General features: G+C 41.7%; 1 protein-coding gene across 1 annotated transcript in view; it reads left to right on the forward strand.

The window, feature by feature from the left end:
* Positions 1–291: 291 nt before the first annotated feature.
* ITGA1 (integrin subunit alpha 1) overlaps positions 292–19,121 on the forward strand; it is a gene marked incomplete at its 3' end in the record, with an annotated part of 71,913 nt that continues 53,083 nt past the window's right edge. The window contains exons 1-7 of the mRNA XM_018563832.1: positions 292–382; positions 499–619; positions 5,490–5,596; positions 7,884–7,972; positions 9,355–9,469; positions 11,648–11,775; positions 14,102–14,250. Coding sequence (XP_018419334.1) covers positions 292–382; positions 499–619; positions 5,490–5,596; positions 7,884–7,972; positions 9,355–9,469; positions 11,648–11,775; positions 14,102–14,250 — 800 coding nt within the window. The remainder of the gene's footprint in view (positions 383–498; positions 620–5,489; positions 5,597–7,883; positions 7,973–9,354; positions 9,470–11,647; positions 11,776–14,101; positions 14,251–19,121) is intronic.

The following is a 19,121-nucleotide window of genomic DNA, read 5'->3' on the forward strand; positions in this document are numbered from 1 at the left end:
CAGACCTCCCTCCATCCAGATCTCTACTTACCCCCTCGCACTAACCTCCTGTTCAGTCTAGGGTTGATTTTACTCTACAGGCCATGTCCAGGGAGGTGGCTAAACACCCACGGATCCTAATCACTTCTTGCGGATGGCCGTACATATACGGCCGGCCACTGAAGTGGTTATACCAAGAATACAGCTGCTGCTGCAGCCATGTTCTTGGTATCGTATTAAACAGCAGGCGTTGGCTGTTTCTGTACAAGTGATCCAGCGTCTGTACAGGTGCCAGATTGTTTGTACAGTGCGATGCTGTGTCCACACACCCCTCTGGCGCCACCAGCTTTCCCAGGCTTTGTTGTCCACCGTGCAGGCCCGAGAAACAGAACTGTCAATGCCGGTATTTATAGGTTTTCAATTAATTTTCACATCCAGGTTGTCTTAAAAGTGACCTGGAGTATAATTCAGATAAAAATGATTAATATTAATGAAACGTTCTGTGTTTTGAAATTACAGCCCTTCTTAGAAGTGGAGAGTCCTTTAATGTGGATGTGAAGAATGGATTATCCTTCAGTGGCAATGTGGACGATATGTTCGGATATACTGTTCAGCAGTTTGAAAATGAGGACGGAAAATGGTAAAGTAGATGGACACGGTGTCATTGTTTGTAAATCTGGGACTCACAGTATTTTCAAAACAATTTAGGCAGATGAATGTTATCAGCTAAATGAAAATAATCTTATCAACATATGTTATAGTTGTAAGCTTCCTTTAGTTTATAATGATATATATGTATATGGATCCATCATATTTGTTCACTACTTAATACCCATGCATTCTGTGCTTCTTAAAGCAGGACTCTGGGAAACAAGTGTCCTTAAGCCTTGCAGTGGGTCTACCTCTGCACCGCAGGGGTTAAAGGAGAACTATGGGGTTAGGGCTTTTCCCCATAGTTATCCTAAGGGTAACGGGGGGACACAAACTAGCGTCCTCCCGTCACCCTAAGCGTTATACTTAGACGCCGCAGTATACCGCGGGGTACAGCTCGCGGTATACTGAGACGCCGCAGCTGAAACAGATCCCGACAATTATGTCTGGATCCGCCCCGCTGCGTGAGTGACAGCTGGCTCTGCCTATCTAGAGGCAGAGCCAGCTGTACCCACCCCCTCCCCCGTCCGTTCCGCCAGTCAGCGCTGGAGGATCGGAGGGGGCAGGGGGGAATCCAGTCCCACCCCTCTCATGGGTCTCTGCCGTGACAAGATCGAGAAGTGAGCGAATGCCGGTATGTGTTCGCTCACTTCCTGATCTACTGAGCCGACCTGTGACAGTTTAACTGTCACAGGTCGGCTAGAACTATGAGGATGAGTGAAAAGCACTCACTTCATAGTTCTCCTTTTAAGTGCTCATTTTTGTCTAGGTGCTAAAAAAAAAGTTATACTCACCTGATCCTCGGTGCCCGCTTGCTCTTAGACCAGTCCCTGCAGCCTCTCTACCCTTCCTCTCCAGCGGTGTAAGTATCCTTGAGTCAAAACATTCTATATGCTCTGTAAAGGACATGAGGACGCCGAGCGTAATAACATTGCTGCAGCAAAGGAGGAGGGAGGCTGGAGGGAGTGGAATAGCAGCCAGCTGTCTCTGTGGCTCAGGTGAGTATAAATAAACAAAAAAGATCTATGCCTGTGATGATGCAAAAAAAAGGTGAAAAAGAGATACTAAGCACTAAAATTATATCTGATATAATACAAAATATATATGCAATAATGTGCCAAGCTGAAGAAACAATCAAATAAAAACAGTGAAAAATACAACTTTGATTATAAGCTGAACTCAAACCACATAACATACACAGTGAAATAAAGTCCAAAACGAATCAAACAATGCGATGCAATGTGTGCAAACAACATGGGCAGTCCTCCGAAGCAGACTTTATAGTATGCAGGACAACAGACTGTTTGATAATCCTTCACCTCCACCAAGTGAATGCACAAATTACAAAGGAGTGCTCACCTGGGTCTGTGGACACACAGAGTAGGACATCGAACGCTGGACGTAATGTACGTAGGGCGGACCATCTGACGTCATCACTTCAGTGGAGCCGGACGGACGGGAGCTGTATTGCATTTGCTGTACTCTAGTACATTGAGGGAATCCCCTGTGGGAATCTTATATACTGGCTATTTCTTGGCATTGTGTGAGTACCTGTTTTTATCTAATAACTTTTATGTTTTTGGATGGTACGCACTGTGTTTTCTGTTTTGTTTCTTTTCGATCTGATGAGCGTATCTACGACCTGAAAGGATCTATTTTACTCTGATACTATGGGCCTCCCTCCCCCTCTTAAGGCTGGGCACACACCTTACAACCATATTTTGTCTTGCGATCTGCCTATCTTGGACAGGCAGATCGTACTTGTGATGATCGCAAGCCCGCCCCGCTGAGGGGCGGGCTTTCGACGACCGCAATGCCGAACGGGCAGTGTGCGCTTGCGCACACACGCCTGTCCGGCTTTTATCTTACGAACACGCTACACACCCGCCAAACATCGTACGATTCTCGGCGGGTTTTCGAACATGTTCGTAAGATAAAAGTCGTGCGACCTTACAGTAGCAGAGTACAAAACAAAAAGAATCCCCAGCACACCTGCCAGCTGGTCTGCAACAAAACAAAATACCCTGTCTAACAGTATACGTTAAAAGCACAGGTTTTAGTTGCACAAACCTTTGGCCAAAAATATGTAGAAGCCACACAGACACCGTCAAGGCTCCTCTGCAAAGTGTGGTCCTAACTCTATTTATATGAGTCCCCTAGTGGGAGCATATTGATGCAGTTGATAAATTGAATGCAGGTGAACCAGGAGCTAGCCTACTCCTCCTCACAAGGTGCAGGGACGCACCGGAGGCCCAGAAACCACATATGTATGCTGGGATCCCCAATGCATCACTACATCCAAAATAGTCAAACTAGAAAAAGATGGTAACCGCATACATTTATAACCAGCCTTTGTAGCAGGGTGCACATCTGCCAGCTGGCCTGCAACAAAACAAAATACCCTGTCTAACGGTATACGTTAAAAGCAAAGGCTGGTTATTAATGTATGCGGTTACCATCTTTTTCTTGTCTTACAGTAGCAGAGGTCGCACGGCTCCCACACACCTTACGATAATCGTACGATCGCGGGATTTCCCACGATTATGGTAAGGTGTGTGGCCACCTTTAGAAGGGAAAATTGGCTTGAGACCTACTCTGTGTGTCCACAGACCCAGGTGAGCACTCCTTTGTAATTTGTGCATTCACTTGGTGGAGGTGAAGGATTATCAAACAGTCTGTTGTCCTGCGTACTATAAAGTCTGCTTCGGAGGACTGCCCATGTTGTTTGTACACATTGCATCGCATTGTTTGAATTTATTATCTACACCGCATCGTTTGATTCGTCTTGGACTTAATTTCAGGTGAGTATAACTTTTTTTTAGCACCTAGACAAAATCGAGCACTTAGTTCTTGCAGAGCAGGTGTAGCCTCACTGCAAGGGTTAAGATTATTTCTGCGCAGAGTTCTTCTTTAACAATGCTGCCTTTGTTCTTTGGAGAGGGAGCTCGTTAGCCAAACCTGCTCTTTTGGGTAAATCTGTCAAAATAAGATTGTAAAATATCTTGCATTTTCATGTACATCTCATTTTGATTTGTTGTTAAAATGTATGTTAACTGCCATGTCCAAACCTTCAGCAGGCCATTGTACTTCCTATCAGGTCTGTAGCATTCATGTACAAATCTAATTAACAGTCCAACAACCATCTGAAGCTGCACCTACGGCAGGCTGACAACGCTGCTGCTATTTCAGCCTCCAAAAGGAAGTGCTGTTACTGGCAGGATCTCCCAGTAAGAAACTCTGCAACAGATTCGCAAAAAAAGATTTTGGGTTTGCATGCATTTTAGGGGCCTAGTCCTTTGCCATTTATAAGTATGCAGATATGGCCTGCTAACGTTTCTGTGACTTTCATGATCTGCATACTTAATCCAGATCATTACCATAGTATTGAAACCAGAGGAACAATAGGACAGCCAGGCACCTAGCATTTTCAATGGCAGCCCCACATTTCTTTAATGACAGATTTACCTTAAAGCCAAACTCCAGGCAAACAGCTAAGTGCACAAATAAAATATATATATGGGAGCATTTTTATCTGCCAAAGGTGTGTATTTTGTCTATTCAGTCCTAATGTTTACACAGCTCTGTCACACAATGCAGCCCTGTCTGGCAGGGCAGGAGACCTGCTTTTTCTCTGCTGCAGATACATAACACTTACAGGCAGTGGCGTAACTATAGCCAGAGCAGCCCAGACGGCTGCTATGGGGCCTGAGGGTGGAAGGGGGCCCCACTAGGTTGTTAAAAGAGAACTATGAGGTCAGTGCTTTTCTCCATAGTTCTCCTAAGGGTAACGGGAGGACACAAACTAGTGTCCTCCCGTCACCCAAAGCTCAGTATACCGCGAGCTACAGCTCACGGTATACTGAGACGCCGCAGCCGGGCGGATCCCGACATTACTGTCTGGATCCACCCAGCTGCGTGAGTGACAGCTGGCTCTGCTTATCTAGAGGCAGAGCCAGCTGTACCCGCCCCCTCTCCTGTCCGTTCCGCCAGTCAGCGCTGGAGCATCGGACAGGGGAGAGGGGAATCCCTGCAGGGAGCCGTGAGTGGCAGTCACAGCTCTATGCAGGGACAGGATTGAGAAGTGAGCGAGCGCCGGTATGTGTTCGCTCCATTTCCGATCTATTGAGCCGACCTGTGACAGTTTCATTGTCACAGGTCGCCTAGAACTATGAGGCTGAGTGATTTTCACTCGCCTTATAGTTCTCCTTTAAGGCAAATTAAACATAGAACATGTTAAGACAACACAGTACTGTATCATTAAGGGTTGGAGTGGCTGCAGTTGATTCTAATCCCCTGTAAAGTCTACCGTGTAGAGATTACTTCAGATGCTCAAGAGAAGTCTTTGGGATCTTGGCACCGTTACTCACAGCTCAGAGAGAGGCCATCAAGGGGGCCCCCATCATATTTGAGATCTGTAGTTATGGCCCTGCTTATAGTCTTGTTTCTTCCCCGGTCTGTGACTCCATAATGAAAGGAGAAGCAGCAGACTGATAAGCTCATCTCTCTTTTAGTCTGCTTACTCCTCCTATCAGCATGTTCCTTGTTATCACATTAGAACTGCAAAACTCCTGATTGGCTCTTAGACCAACCCCTCTCCTCTCAGTACTGCTGATTAGGTTTTTGCAAGAGGCGGATACCAAGTGCTTACATTGTGTACATTTAAAAAAAATGCATTTAATAATCTATTAAAGTATTAATAAATATAGAGCTGAAGTAATCTGTGTCATTGATATCTGCCTGGAGTTCATCTGTAATGTATGATCATATAAACTGAAAGACATCTGCACTTGCGAATATTGAATATAACCCTTTGCTCTGGAATTCCTTTTTTTTTATCTGGCCAACGCTTTGACTTTCAGGGTGCTCATTGGTTCACCATTGGAGGGACAACCATCTCGCAAAACAGGAGATGTGTATAAATGTTCAGTGAAAGGACAATCGAAATGCATGAAGATGGACTTGCCAAGTTAGTATCATTGTTATATTAGATAAATGCTTCTCTAGCAATTAGTAACTTGTGGCACTTTTTAGTAAATGTTTAGTGGCAAAGGATTATATCTATGCGTTCATTTAAGTTTATGATTGATGCACGACTCTTCTTTCTATATATATATTGTTATATGACAACAGCATTATTACAACTTAAAGAAGGACTCCAGGCATGTAGCCCCATTGCAAGGCTTAAGTGCTCCTTTTGTTTTAGGGTGTAAAATAAAAAAAAAGATATACACACCTGATCTATCTGTAAAAAAATAAATCAAGGCAACTGGACTTGCTGTATTTTTCTTGAAGACGATTTGCTGGTCATCCAACCAGCTTTCTCAATTCTGAAGAAAGCTGGTTGGATGACCAGTGAAACGTCTTCACGAAAAATACAGCAAGTCCGGTTGCCTTGACTTATTCTTTGCAGATATACCATGACCTGGATGAATGAGGACTTTCACAGACATACTCACCCGATCGTTGGTCCCACCTGGCTGCTAGACTGTTCCCTGCAGCCTCTTCTTTCCCCGACTCTGGTGGTCTATGTCTCGCTAATGTCATCACATCTATGAAAGGTCCATTCACTTGTATTAGATGTGAGGACACTGGTTGACATACCACCGCCAGAGCGGATGGTGAGAGAAGTGAATGGTCACAATGAGACCGAGGATCAGGTGAGTGTATCTTCTTTATTTTAGACTCTAGACCAAAACATGCACTTAACCCTTGCACTGCAGAGGCAACCCCACTGGAAGGGTTACCTTCTTACATGCCTGGAGTGCATCTTTAAAGCAGAACTCCAAGCCTGGGTTTTTTTTTCATCTCTGGTATGTTAAAGTGGACCTTTACCCCATTTGACTAAAAATCACATCAGCATACAGCTCTGCATGTTGATATGAAATCATCTTACATTCATTAGCTAAACAAATATAATGTTATTTTACTTACAATTTATTTTTTCCACTTTCTTTTTTCCACTTCCTGGTCCTATTTGGCACAAATGATGTAATCGTGCCCAAGCATTGCATCCTAGGAAGCTTACATCAGCAGAGCATTGCTGGGAAATCTCATCTGTAATCTCATGAGATCTCAGGGAAAGGCATTTTCCTTCCCTGAGATGATGTACATGGTCATATGTCCTGGTCACATGTGCCAGAGTTCTAGGAAGTAAAGGGAGATCTACTAACTTGCTCTTAGTTAAAATGGCCACTCTGAGAAGACTGGGGAGGAAAAGAAAAATAAGGTATGCAAAAAATATAAAGCCGTCAATTATATAGAAGTATGTGTTTATAGATTGTCATTACTAAACATTTCTAAAGGTACCTTGGTTGTTATGTTGATGATATGGGTAAAGTTTCTCCTTAACAAACATTACCTTTAGTGAGGAGTTAGCCATTGCTGGAATGCTGATCTGTACTTAGAAATCTATACTGTTGTCTACACCGAATAGCACAGCTCTCGCTATACTTCCGGTTCCCAAACAACACAGCATTCTGTGAATGGCCACTGGAAGAAGAGGGCAGATAGATGACACAAGCATTCCTGTGTATGAGAGCCTCACTCTCAAATCCACAGGGGGCCTGCAGAGTAGTGACAGTTGTACTATTTGGCATAGACAAAAGTATAGAATTTAAGGTAAAGAACAGCGATCCAGCGATGGCACGCACCTTAGTAGAGGTAACCTTTGTTAAAGAGAACCTTTCCCCATATCTTTGAAATGACAACAAATACACCTTTAGAAATGTTTAGTAATGACAATCTACAAACACATGCTTCTAGATAATTGTCGGCTGTGTATTCTTTGCATACCTTTCTCTTTTCTTACCCAGTCTTTTCATTGTGACCATTTTAACTAAGGGCAGGTCTAGATCTCCCTTTACTTCCTGGAACTCTGGCACATGTGACTAGGACATGTGACCATGGACATCATCTCAGGGGAGGAAAATGCCTTTCCCTGAGATCTCATGAGATTACAGATGAGATTTTCCAGCAATGCTCTGCTGATGTAAGCTTCCTAGGATGCAATGCTTGGGCACGATTACATCATTTGTGCCAAAGAGGACCAGGAAGGGGAAAAAAGAAATTGTAAGTAAAATAAAAATATGTTTGTTTATCTAATGAATGTAAGATGATTTTATATCAGCATGCAGAGCTGTATGCTGATATAATTTGTAGTCAAAGGGGGTAAAGGTCCACTTTAGAAACTGAAAAAAATACCTCTGCCTGGAGGTCTGCTCTAAGATTTTACTGACTCTACCTATTTCTTTTAGGATATACCACCATTGCCAATGTTACAGAGGTGAAAGAAAATATGACCATGGGATCAACTTTAGTAACAAATCCTAATGGTGGATTTATGGTAAGACTAGTGATGGTAACACTGTCCCTCATCCTTTAACCATTTATTTACTATACACCTACAAAAAACTATTTAAAGAGTAATTCCACTTTTGTTGAAAAAAAACAAAAACATTCCTCTCTCTGGGTGATCAATGTACATTGCAAGGATTTTAAGAAACGTTGTTGCAGTTTCCTACCTGTTTCTGTTCTGAAGAAATAGCTGTTTGTTACAGCATGACCTTTCTAAATTGATCCCTGAATGGGAGGGTCTGTTTAGAAAGGTCATGCTGTAACAAACATATCATATTGTACCAAAAAAATTAGTATTATGTTTCTGTGCACTAAATTTTAATTTAGTTTATGTTTTCCTAAAAAAATACTGGTTTGATAAACATTTGCACAAAAACCGTGCAACTTAAAAAATTGCAACTAGCATTTTTTAATTCTACTGGGCCTCTGCTTTTAGAACATATATCATTGTTTGGGGGTCTGAAGCTGTATTCTAGCCAAAATTGTTTATTTGATCATGTGTGAAAAAATAGTAGAATGCCCCAGATAGCAAGTGGTTAAAAAACCCTATCCGAATTGATCTGAGCCAAAAACTAAACATTTGATTCAATACAAATTCACAAATAATGAACCAAATCGAATTTCGGATCTGAAATCCAAAATCCCCCCAAAAGTATGAATCAATCCAAAATTAAATTATTTTTTTGCGCCTTTACATGTCTAAAAATAACTTATTATTATTATTGTTATTACAAACATTAGTAATTATAATCATTATCACCATCACCATATAGCAGTGCTAAACAGTAAACAAATCTGTTTAAAATATGATCTTGTAGCACTGCATGAATTTTTTAAAGGTGTCAATGCAAGTAGCATTTCTTTGCTCTGATAGTATGCATCTGAATGTATCTAAAGCCAAAACATTTTTGTATTTTTGATTAAGTGGCAAGGTTCAGAAGCCATGTTATGTTTTGTATTGCTCTCTGTGTCCCCACTGGGGTGATTTATTTTATATATTCCTCCTGGTGAATTTTACTGGTATACAAAATGGTGGGAGATTGTAAAATGTTGAGTTTGCCACCAGAGCAGGAAGAGGGAAAATAGTCCAATGGAAAAACTTGTTCCAGTGACAACTGTCTAGGAGGGAATTGCCTTGACTTTGGAGCAATTTCCTTTCACTTCCTGGTATGTCTACTGAACAGGAAGTGAAGGGGAATTTTCCCAATGGGTCATAGATGGCAAAAAAAAGACAGTGGTTTAACCCATTACTGTTCCAAAATCCAAAATGAAAAAGCTTTAGATATTGTTTAATAGTTGTATTTCTGACACTGAGATGTATGGAATATTTAACTTTGTGGAATAAATAAGTGATTTACTCTGTTCTTAAAGGCCTGTGGACCTCTCTATGCATACAGATGTGGAAGCCTGCTCTACACTACTGGAATTTGTTCAAATGTCAGTTCTAAATTTCAAGTTTTAAACTCCATCGCCCCAGGAGTGCAAGGTACAGTATTCTCAATGCATTATAATTTGGGCTCCTTTTAATGATCTTTGAACCAGCTTCCATCCTACACATTATCTGCATGAGGGCAGGCTTTCTTTGCCAAAGTTTACATCAACTGCTTTCAGATATGAAATACCTGAGAAACAACAAACGGCTCCATAATCAGAGAATAAAAACTCTGCTCCACTCTGTCCATAGAAACCCATTTATTCCCACATTGGGCGCTGACATCTTGACTCTTGCACAGCAAAGAGAAGGTGAAACCAAGCTGTCAATTACAGCCCACACATCAAAGACACTTTTGCTCTTCCTGTAATAAATATACCATATCATCTGCATATATCATCAGCCAGGCAGAGTGGCTAAGGACAGAAATGAAGGCTTAACTATTGACCTTTGATAAATGTGAAATTTGCATATAAGTGCCACTGGTGCAGCTCAGTCTGCATATTGTTAGGAAGGAACACTGCATTTGATGGAGTGGAATGTGTGGGTACCATTATGTGAACATGTTTGGACACTGGAAAGGTCTACTTGAAAGAAGAATTCCTAAATAGAAAGGCAGGATATTATATTGCAGGATATTCACAGGGATGGGTCAAAATGGCTAAGTATAATTTTACAGGAATGGGTCAAATCCAGTGTGTGGGACACTCCTATTGTGTTTTGGGAGTTGGCCTTTCATTATCTTATTGAGCCCAGTTGATTAAAGTGACACTAAACCTTAACTATTAACAAAAATGTACCTTTGTGTATCACTCGGCTGTAGATCCTCAAATCATCTCTGAATTTGTGCTGACACTGTCATTCCTTCTGGAGGGTGGCTACATTTTTTTCCCCCATGGTCTCCATGTGTTGTAAAGTGGCCACCGCTTCAAGCTCACTCCCATGATGGACTACAATCTCATGTTTAGTTTACCAATTTGTTTTGAGATTGTAGTCCATCACGGGAACAAGCTTGGAGCGGTGGCTACTTTACAACACACACAAATCATAGAGAACAAAATAATCCACCCTCCATCTACAGCCAAGTGATGCACAAAAGAGATACATTTTTGTTAACAAGTGAGGTTCTTGAATGCATTTTTAAGGTTTAACTCCTGAGTTTAGTGTCACTTTAACTACTTTAAAGCTTTTTTAAAATGCTTCCACGTGTGCCTGTGGTGTGCATATATGTGTGTGTATATATATTGAAAATGGGCTTACGTTATATTGTATTATCGGACAATCTTAATCTCAAGGTTAATTTCCACAGCTTTGCTTACATGTAGTTTACATTGACTACATAAACATAAAGGAAAAATGTGATTCACTTCATTCTTTAGTGCTGTGTTAAGGCAGGGGTTGAGTCATCTACTGGTGACATGTGTATTATAAATACTTTTAAAGCGTTTTTTTCTCTACCAGGGTTCCTGCCCATGCCTCTCTGTTTTATAAAGCTGAGCATACAAATCTTGATCCACTAGCTGCATTACCCAGAATTAGGGATGCACAGATACTTTTCAAGTACCAGTGCAGATACTTGGCATTTTCATGAGAACTACCAGGGTTGCAGCGGTTGCAGCTGGGACCTGGCTCTGGCACTCCCCCACTGTCCTGAAATCATTAGTCTGTATTGTTTTAGAAAAACTGTCACATGACAGTAAACAAAAATGTATCAGTACTCGTACTTGTAAGTACTCGGCAAGTACCAGTACTCGTACTCGCGAAACTGGTATCTGTGCATCCCTTTATTTATAAAAACAAAATTGTACATTAAAACAGAGATGTAAAAATTCCAGGAGCTCCGTGTGCTCCTTACAAATGACAGCTGCCTCCTAACTTTTACATTTTTCTCTAGTCTAGTCTTGGAGCTCAAAAGTATCGGTACATGTACTCGTACTTGTACCGAGTACTGTACTTGGTATCTGTGCAACCCTACCCAGAATATAAAACAAATGAAACATTCAGTAGCAAAATGAGCACCCACTTAGCAATGAATATGGCAGGTGGGTGGAGCTGGGAACACAGGTACTGAGATCTGACCTCTGGAATCTTCATGAGCTAGGAAGCTGAAGGGTGATGATACAATTCACCGCCATCTACCTAAAAATAACCTTTTTTGCATTGAGTGACCTCTTCCTTTAATATTTCTCTATGTTTTAATTCTGATGTATCCTACTGTAAATTCCTTTACAGAATGTACCACCCAGCTGGACCTGGTGATAGTTCTCGATGGCTCTAACAGTGTTTTTCCCTGGCACAGTGTGAACAAGTTTTTAATAAAACTATTGAACAAAATGGTCATTTCTCCTACACAAACTCAGGTAAATATGTTTTTTTTTTTTCTCTTAAATCAAAGATGTTTATTGATTTTGAGGTAACAAGACACATTTGCAAAGACAGTGGGAGCACATGGTTACAACTTACAGCACGCAATGCAAGGAAATACAAAATGTATTGGGATAGGCAGAGCTCAAGTTTTAAACAAAATGACAGGTATCGCTGGTGTAGAAGGCTCGCCACTCAAACAGATCAAGTACATGTTACAGGGTTATTAGGAGGAAAATGTTCCATTGTGAGTCACTGCATCACAGGACCGCAATTCGTGCTGTGAAAGAGCATACTAAACCACTGCAAATATTAAACATTAAAGGTCACACCCAAGAAGGGCAGTTGGAAAGAAATAGAGATAGAAAAAGAAGAAAGAGTAGGAAAGACTAGGGTGAGAAAGGAGAGGGAAAGGGAGAGGGCTTACCAGGGTCAGTTCCTTCCCACGCATACGTGGGGGAAGTTTGTTGTTGATGCAAAGTTTTAAAGTGGTAGCAGACCGCTCTCAAATGATTCCGACTGGAAATATTGGAGCCATGGTTGCCACGTCTGTTCAAAGCGTGCGACTTTGTCTTCCAGCCTGGCAGTTATACGTTCATTAATGAAGGTCCAGTGGAGTCTGCGTTTTACTTCTGCAAAAGGGATAACAGTGGACTTCCAGGATTTCGCATGAGTTATGTTTTCTGGAGGAAGGTTGAGTAACACCACCTTCGGGTCAAACGGCAGCGTCTTACATATCAGACTGGCCAAGAAGTCCAGTACCCGGTGCCAAAAGGCCTGTGCTGTCGGACAGGGCCACCAGATGTGTATATAGGACCCCACTTCTCCACAATCTCGGAAGCACTCCCCCGTGTGTCCCGGTACAAATGCCCGCATACGACTCGGGACATGGTACCAGCAGTAGAGTAGTTTGTAGTTGGTCTGTAGTGCGGTCACACTCTGGGAGCTGGATTTGGTCAGTTCCCATATAAATTGCCAGTCAGCTTCAGCAGTGGGGTAACCAAGGTCTCTCTCCCAGGCAGATATATAGGTGTGGGGATTAGTAGTGAGGTTAGCTAATAAACAGGCAAATATGGAGGAATATGTTTTATTATATGAGTATAAAAATATATCAAATATGCATTAGCATTTAAAAGCTTTGCATGTTTGGTAGTTGCCAATGATCTATCTATGTTTAGAAAACTTAATAAAGTATCAACCAGGTATTAAATAAATGGTTAGCCAACATAGTTCTAAACCATAAACCATCCCCTCATTATTTTTCCAGGCAGTGCAGAGATAACCTCCAGATCTGCCATATACACTCTGTGTAAAAATGACCAAAAACCAATGTTGGGTGTGCATCAATGCTGGTCAGTTACATGACTTAGTGATTTATTTTACTGGGGACTCCAATGATGAGATCTCCAATGTCAGTGTCCTTCAGCCTTCCTCCCCACAAGTAGAAGACTCAATACTTACATTCTCAGTGATGCAAAAAAAAAAGCAGATAATCAGAGAGTCCATGACAGTTCGGAAGAGTTGTGGATGCAGTGATCTCCCAGGTAGTCACAGGGCAGTACTTGGTACTTAGACTCTCAATTCAATGATCAGATCTTGAAGAGATCTACAATTGTCTGGATCTGTTCATATTCAAGTCAATTTGCAATGACCACAAGGAAATTGAATATATATTCAGTTTAAGTTTCTGAACATAGTACCACACACAATAAAAAAGATAGAAAAATAACATTTACCTAAGAGATAACACATGACGGGTTACACCAAAAATAACAGTCTCTTGGCTGTGTCTATTCCTCGCCAATCACTTCTGTAGGCTGCTGAGTTTTGATGGTCATGATGGCAGTTCTCCAGTGATCGTAAAGCCCCCTCACAGCAAACTGTCTTGGTAGTGTCAAAAACAACAGCTCAGCACTATAATGTCACTCCCAAATGTGGGACTCTGGTACAAGCTCAACTCCAGATAATTTATATAACACTGAGCTAGCAGCTAATTTTTTTCTATGTAGTAAGCAAGACGGTTGCTCTGTTAATTCTATGCCATCCTTTATTGTAATCCCAGATACAAACCTAATAAAAAGATTATATATTAATCTAGCAATGCATACACAGAGATGTTATTGAACCTGCCAGCATCCTTCTCAAGTAAAGTTTTAGGACTAATAGGACTTTAGGATGAGTTTTATTTTACATTTAAAAAAATATAAACATAATATAAAAAACAACTGCAGCAACCTCTGCAGGAAATAACCAGAAATAGGCCTGCAACAAATCTAATCTATTTAACTAAGGAAATGTTTAACAGAGCATTTTGTTTTTAAGGTTGGCATTGTTCAGTATGGAGAAACAGTGACTCATGAATTCAATTTGAACACACACTCTTCCACAGAGAGTGCACTGGAGGCGGCCAGCAAGATAAGACAGCTAAAAGGCAATTTTACACACACAGCTCTGGGTATTCAACAAGCAAGGTATGTGCAGAAAAACAATCTTCTCTTTGTTTTCTGAGAAAGCACAGGAGATGACGTTCTAAAAGTCTACAGATTGACATTACTGTGTTCACTTCCAACAGTAGCAGCAGCACCTCGGTGCAAGTAGTAAAGTAATCTTCATAATTTCATACATCTCAGTTGCATCCTACATTCAACACCCACATCTGCCTATAACCAAGTATGATGTCTGCATTCACAGTAGAGTTCTCAATCTTCCCACTTATGTGACACCAGACACCATTCAACCTGAAAGATTCACATTTTCAGGCCAGTCACATTATGCTGTAGGGTCCTCTTGCTCTTCCCCTCTTCTGCAAGTCTGGTAATCCCCACTTATGATGTCAGTAACGCTCTCTGCACCAGCATACTTAGAATAAAGGACACAGAGATGACACCTATTTTGTCAGGAAATACCTTTTGCATCCTTGTACCTACTGTATGCCAACAATGCAGATATTCTGTTGACTGTGAAAAAAACACCCCCCCAGAAATTTTGTTTCCTGCTTGTGTGATCGCCTCACTGCTTTGCTTGCATAAACCTTCAAGGCAAAAAGAAGCATTTCCTACAACAATAAAGGTGCCCATACACCTTACGATTATCGGACGAAACTTTTCGTCCGAGGATCGAATAGTCGTACAATTTTCAAACGGCAGCCCCATCCTGCCCCGATGATCGCAAGATTAATTTAGCCGTAATTAACAAAAAGCACCTGGACGAAATGCGGTAATTGATTTGCCGTATTTTCGTTAGCGCAAGCGCAGTGTAGATCGTACAACTTTTGATGGACGGAAACGCCAGCAACCTTGCGACAATCGTACGATCTAGCAAAGTTTTCAAACATGCTTGACCGTCAAAAGTCGTACGATTGTACAGTACTGTCGGTCGGACACTGCAGTGCACACATACCATTGTCGGCCGAAAAGTCGATCACATACGATAATCGTAAGGTGTATGGGCACCTTAAGTGCTTTGTTTTTGGTTAGATGGTTTGTAATGCTTAGGCACACATAAAAGGATGCAGGGTATGCATTTTTTTTTTATAAATGAGTAAAAACACAAAAATGTCCCAGCACACTTACTAGCTAGTTTGCAAAAAACCTTTAGGGTTAAAAACAGACTGGGAAACTGGAGCAGACAGAATCTGGAGCAGTTGCCCGTGGCAACCAATCAGCTTCTATCTTTCATTGTCAAAGGTTAACTGAACATACTTAAGAGAGAATCTGCTTGGTTATTATGGGCAACTGTTCCAAATTCTGTCTGCTCCAGTTTTGATAAATCCGCCCCAGAGGTTTTAGTTACACAACTTTTGCAAATTATGTGGAAGCCGCCCTGCCTCATCAATGCCCTTCTGTGTAGTAATAACTTTGCAATGCATACAGGGCACCTATAAAAAAAAATTCTCAATAAAACTGATGTTTCACTGTAAGTATGTGCCTTAAGTGCTGTGCCGTTAACGATTCATCCTTCTGGCAGCACTTCAACACAAATATAAACTACGACTTTATTTTCCTTGTTAAGTTAATGCAGTGGAACGAAGCCTAAAATAATGTACCGTATATACTCGAGTATAAGCCGAGATTTTCAGCCCATTTTTTTGGGTGAAAAGTGCCCCCCTCGGCTTATAGTCGAGTCAGCGCCAGCGCGTCTTCTTACTTACCTCGCCGAGCGTCGCGTCACTGCTGCTCCGGTGTGCGGCGCTCCGAGCGGGGTCATCTGGCAGTCTCCGGGTCCTAATTTAGGTGGCAGCCTCCGCAGCAGCAGCGACGCTCGGCGAGGTAAGTAAGAAGAAGAAAAACCCCCCCGCACGGCCAGTCAGGGAGGGGAGCAGGGATGAGTCAGCGGCGCGCTGATCAGGCGAGAGGAGCTCCAGGTGGGGTTGTAATTTAGCGGGCAGGCACCTCTGAGCCAGCTAAATTAGGACCCCACCTGGAGCTCCTCCCACTGGACCATTATATTCGGGACGGCTTATACTCGAGTATATACGGTAAGTATTGTGAGAAAGTGGCAAATGTGAAAAATAAGATTTCTTTGAAAGCGCAATGAGAAATATTTTACAGCTGGCACTGCTCTACTTTCAGTGATTGTGGTGAAAAATCCAACAGCTGCACAATAAATCATTCAGATAAGGTAATGTCTTATCAGGCACACTGTGGCAGATGTATCAAGCCACTTGCATCAAACAACTAGTGATAATCCTCTCATTCCTCTGTGTCTTTGTTTGTTTCTTGTGTATCCACACCAGTGATAATGGGTGTCAGACAGAACAGGAAGTGAGGGGAAAATCCTCCCAGTGGGCACACATGGAGTAATAAAAAGTTATAGTAGAGTAAGAATGGTGTGCCATGGGGAGTCTTATAGAAATTGGGCTCAAAGGAATTTGGTCAGTTGTCCGTCAATAAAATCAAGGCACCCCAGAAAGGGCACATTCCACAGTTGAATAATCATTTAACCTGGAAGGGGGCTGCTGCATGATGGAACAGGACAGTGCTGCAGTATGGGAAGGGTGTGTTCTGCTTTAATTACTTTTGCCAATAAAGGAAGAAGGGAAAAGAAAAAGAAATAGCATATATTCCCCTATACTGAGGCTTGTGCATGTAATTGTTGAACAATGGCCCTTTATATTTAGGAGCATGGCCCAAAAGACAAAAAAATATTATTTGGCACCATTTTTTGAATTCAATGAATGCTGTTCCTAATCACTGTAACCGCCTCGAAGGGCATAAATCCACTTGAACGTTGTATTTTACATAGACACGAAAAGACTAAAACTCAAACAGAAGCAAAGTAAACTAAATATAGCATAGTGGATCTTTTAACGGCTCAGAGCACATAGCCGAATATGGAAACTTAACAGTTCCCGCTGAATTATGATGTGTGCAATATGGATTGTCATCCTGGAATGCTAAGACAGCTAATTGGATTTAACGTTTCTTGGCATGACTGATTCCAGACAGATGCACGGCGTATTTAACTTCTTAAACAATGTACAGTATACAATGTATTCTTTCTATAGTCACCAACTACTGGAAACTCTGAGTTTATGTCACATGAATGTAAAGAGAAGGTAACTCATCTGACTTCTTGAGCTGAAAACAGATATGAACATTTTAGAAAGAGAAGGGCCTTTCTAAATGTTATTTTGAAGAGGAGCGGCTCATTTGTAGAAAAAGACTGCAATCCTTGATAAACCAGAAGAAATGGTCGCTTTGGGTTACGGAAACTAGAATGTATTGTCAGTGAGCACTTCGCTAAAGATTCCCTGAAAGGAATTTTAGAGATGTTTTTAATAGATTAACTTGCTTCTTGTCCCTCATTTGCATGATTATATTATATTCATAGATTTTTTGGTTGGTATCTGTCAAGCAGATCCTTGATAAACAACTTCTGTGAGAAAGTCAATGCAGGATAGACCACCAAGAGAGTATATTGTCTATAAAATAGCTCATTCAGCTGAAAAAGAAGCACACAGAAGCAAAACAGCACCATACCAAGGCTGTTATCACGTACCTGGATGGAGGCCAAGCTGAACAGGGGGCAACCCTTACACCACTTGTCTGACTCCCCTGGTGGTGAAAGGAGGAGTGATGAAATATGGAAGCATGAATTTCGATGCTGTGGCTGAGCAGATTCTGTACTGGAACTTGAGTGCAATGACCTGACATATTTAATGGCAGGAACCAAGCAGCAGACTGGAGCAGCAACGTAAAGCTGGAAGCTGTAGCTGACAAAAAGTGTATCAACACAGGGTTAAGGCTGCAGAAACTAGACAGAGTCACGTAAGTATAAGAAACTAAGTCGAGGTCACAAGCCAGAGTGATACACTCTGATGTGCAGCTGCGGTGGCAAATTGTTGGAGGCAAATGGAGTCAAGGTCATAGGCCAGGGTCATACACAGGAGAATCAGATATGATGGCAAGGTGCCAAATCGGTAATCAGGAGTCGAGAAAATAAGCCAGAGTCATACACAGGTCAGTGGAATCACAGAATCAGGTTGCAGGAACACAGGAAGGAGCTGAACTCCAGTCAGGAACTCTGGTGCACACATATGCCTGTACACACACACAACCACTACTGCTTACATGCAGAAGTCCTAGTGCGCACATGTCTGCACACACATCTGTGTGCATGAACGCCAGTCTGTGCGCACACGCCAGTCAATGTTTGCCCATAGTCCTGTAAGCAGGGCCGTTCGATATAGTGCAAACCCACTGCTGTTCCCTGGTGAGTACCTTGCAGCTGTGTATTGTAATAGGAACAAGGTTTTTGAAAGATAAAACTGTATGTACAATAAATAAAAAATAAACATATGCAATACGTCTCTGCAATTCATGCACATGTCCCTGTGTATTATCTCTTGCTGCAAGTACAGAAAAATACCCCTTGATCTCTGAAAAAAACAGCAAGCTTCTAACTTCCTGCAGGTGAGAGCTCATGTGGGGCTGACAACACTGCTTGGCAATTCAGCGCAAAAGATGCACTATGTTGCCGGCTCACTACTGTTGGTTGTGGGTTTAGATGAAGCACTGAGATCTTAAGGAATGCTGAATTAAGTTTTACTTGCTTAGGAGAACTTTACATCAGAATACAGCATTATATAGCATACAGAGAGAACTTCCTGTGTATCATAGATAAACATGCATATAGAAAACAAGCATTGCACTACACCGCCATCTACACCTCAAAAGACATAACAGTAGAATATCAGTAATATGCTGTTGTATTTCCAACACCCCATCTCAACAGCATACCGTGTTTCCCCGAAAGTAAGACCTACCCCGAATATAAGACCTATCCCTATCTTCAGGGAGTTCAGTAATATAAGACCTACCACCGAAAATAAGACCTAGTT

This window comes from Nanorana parkeri, unplaced genomic scaffold (genome assembly GCF_000935625.1).
Source record: "Nanorana parkeri isolate BGI_ZX_2015 unplaced genomic scaffold, ASM93562v1 scaffold704, whole genome shotgun sequence".
Lineage (NCBI taxonomy): Eukaryota > Metazoa > Chordata > Amphibia > Anura > Dicroglossidae > Nanorana > Nanorana parkeri.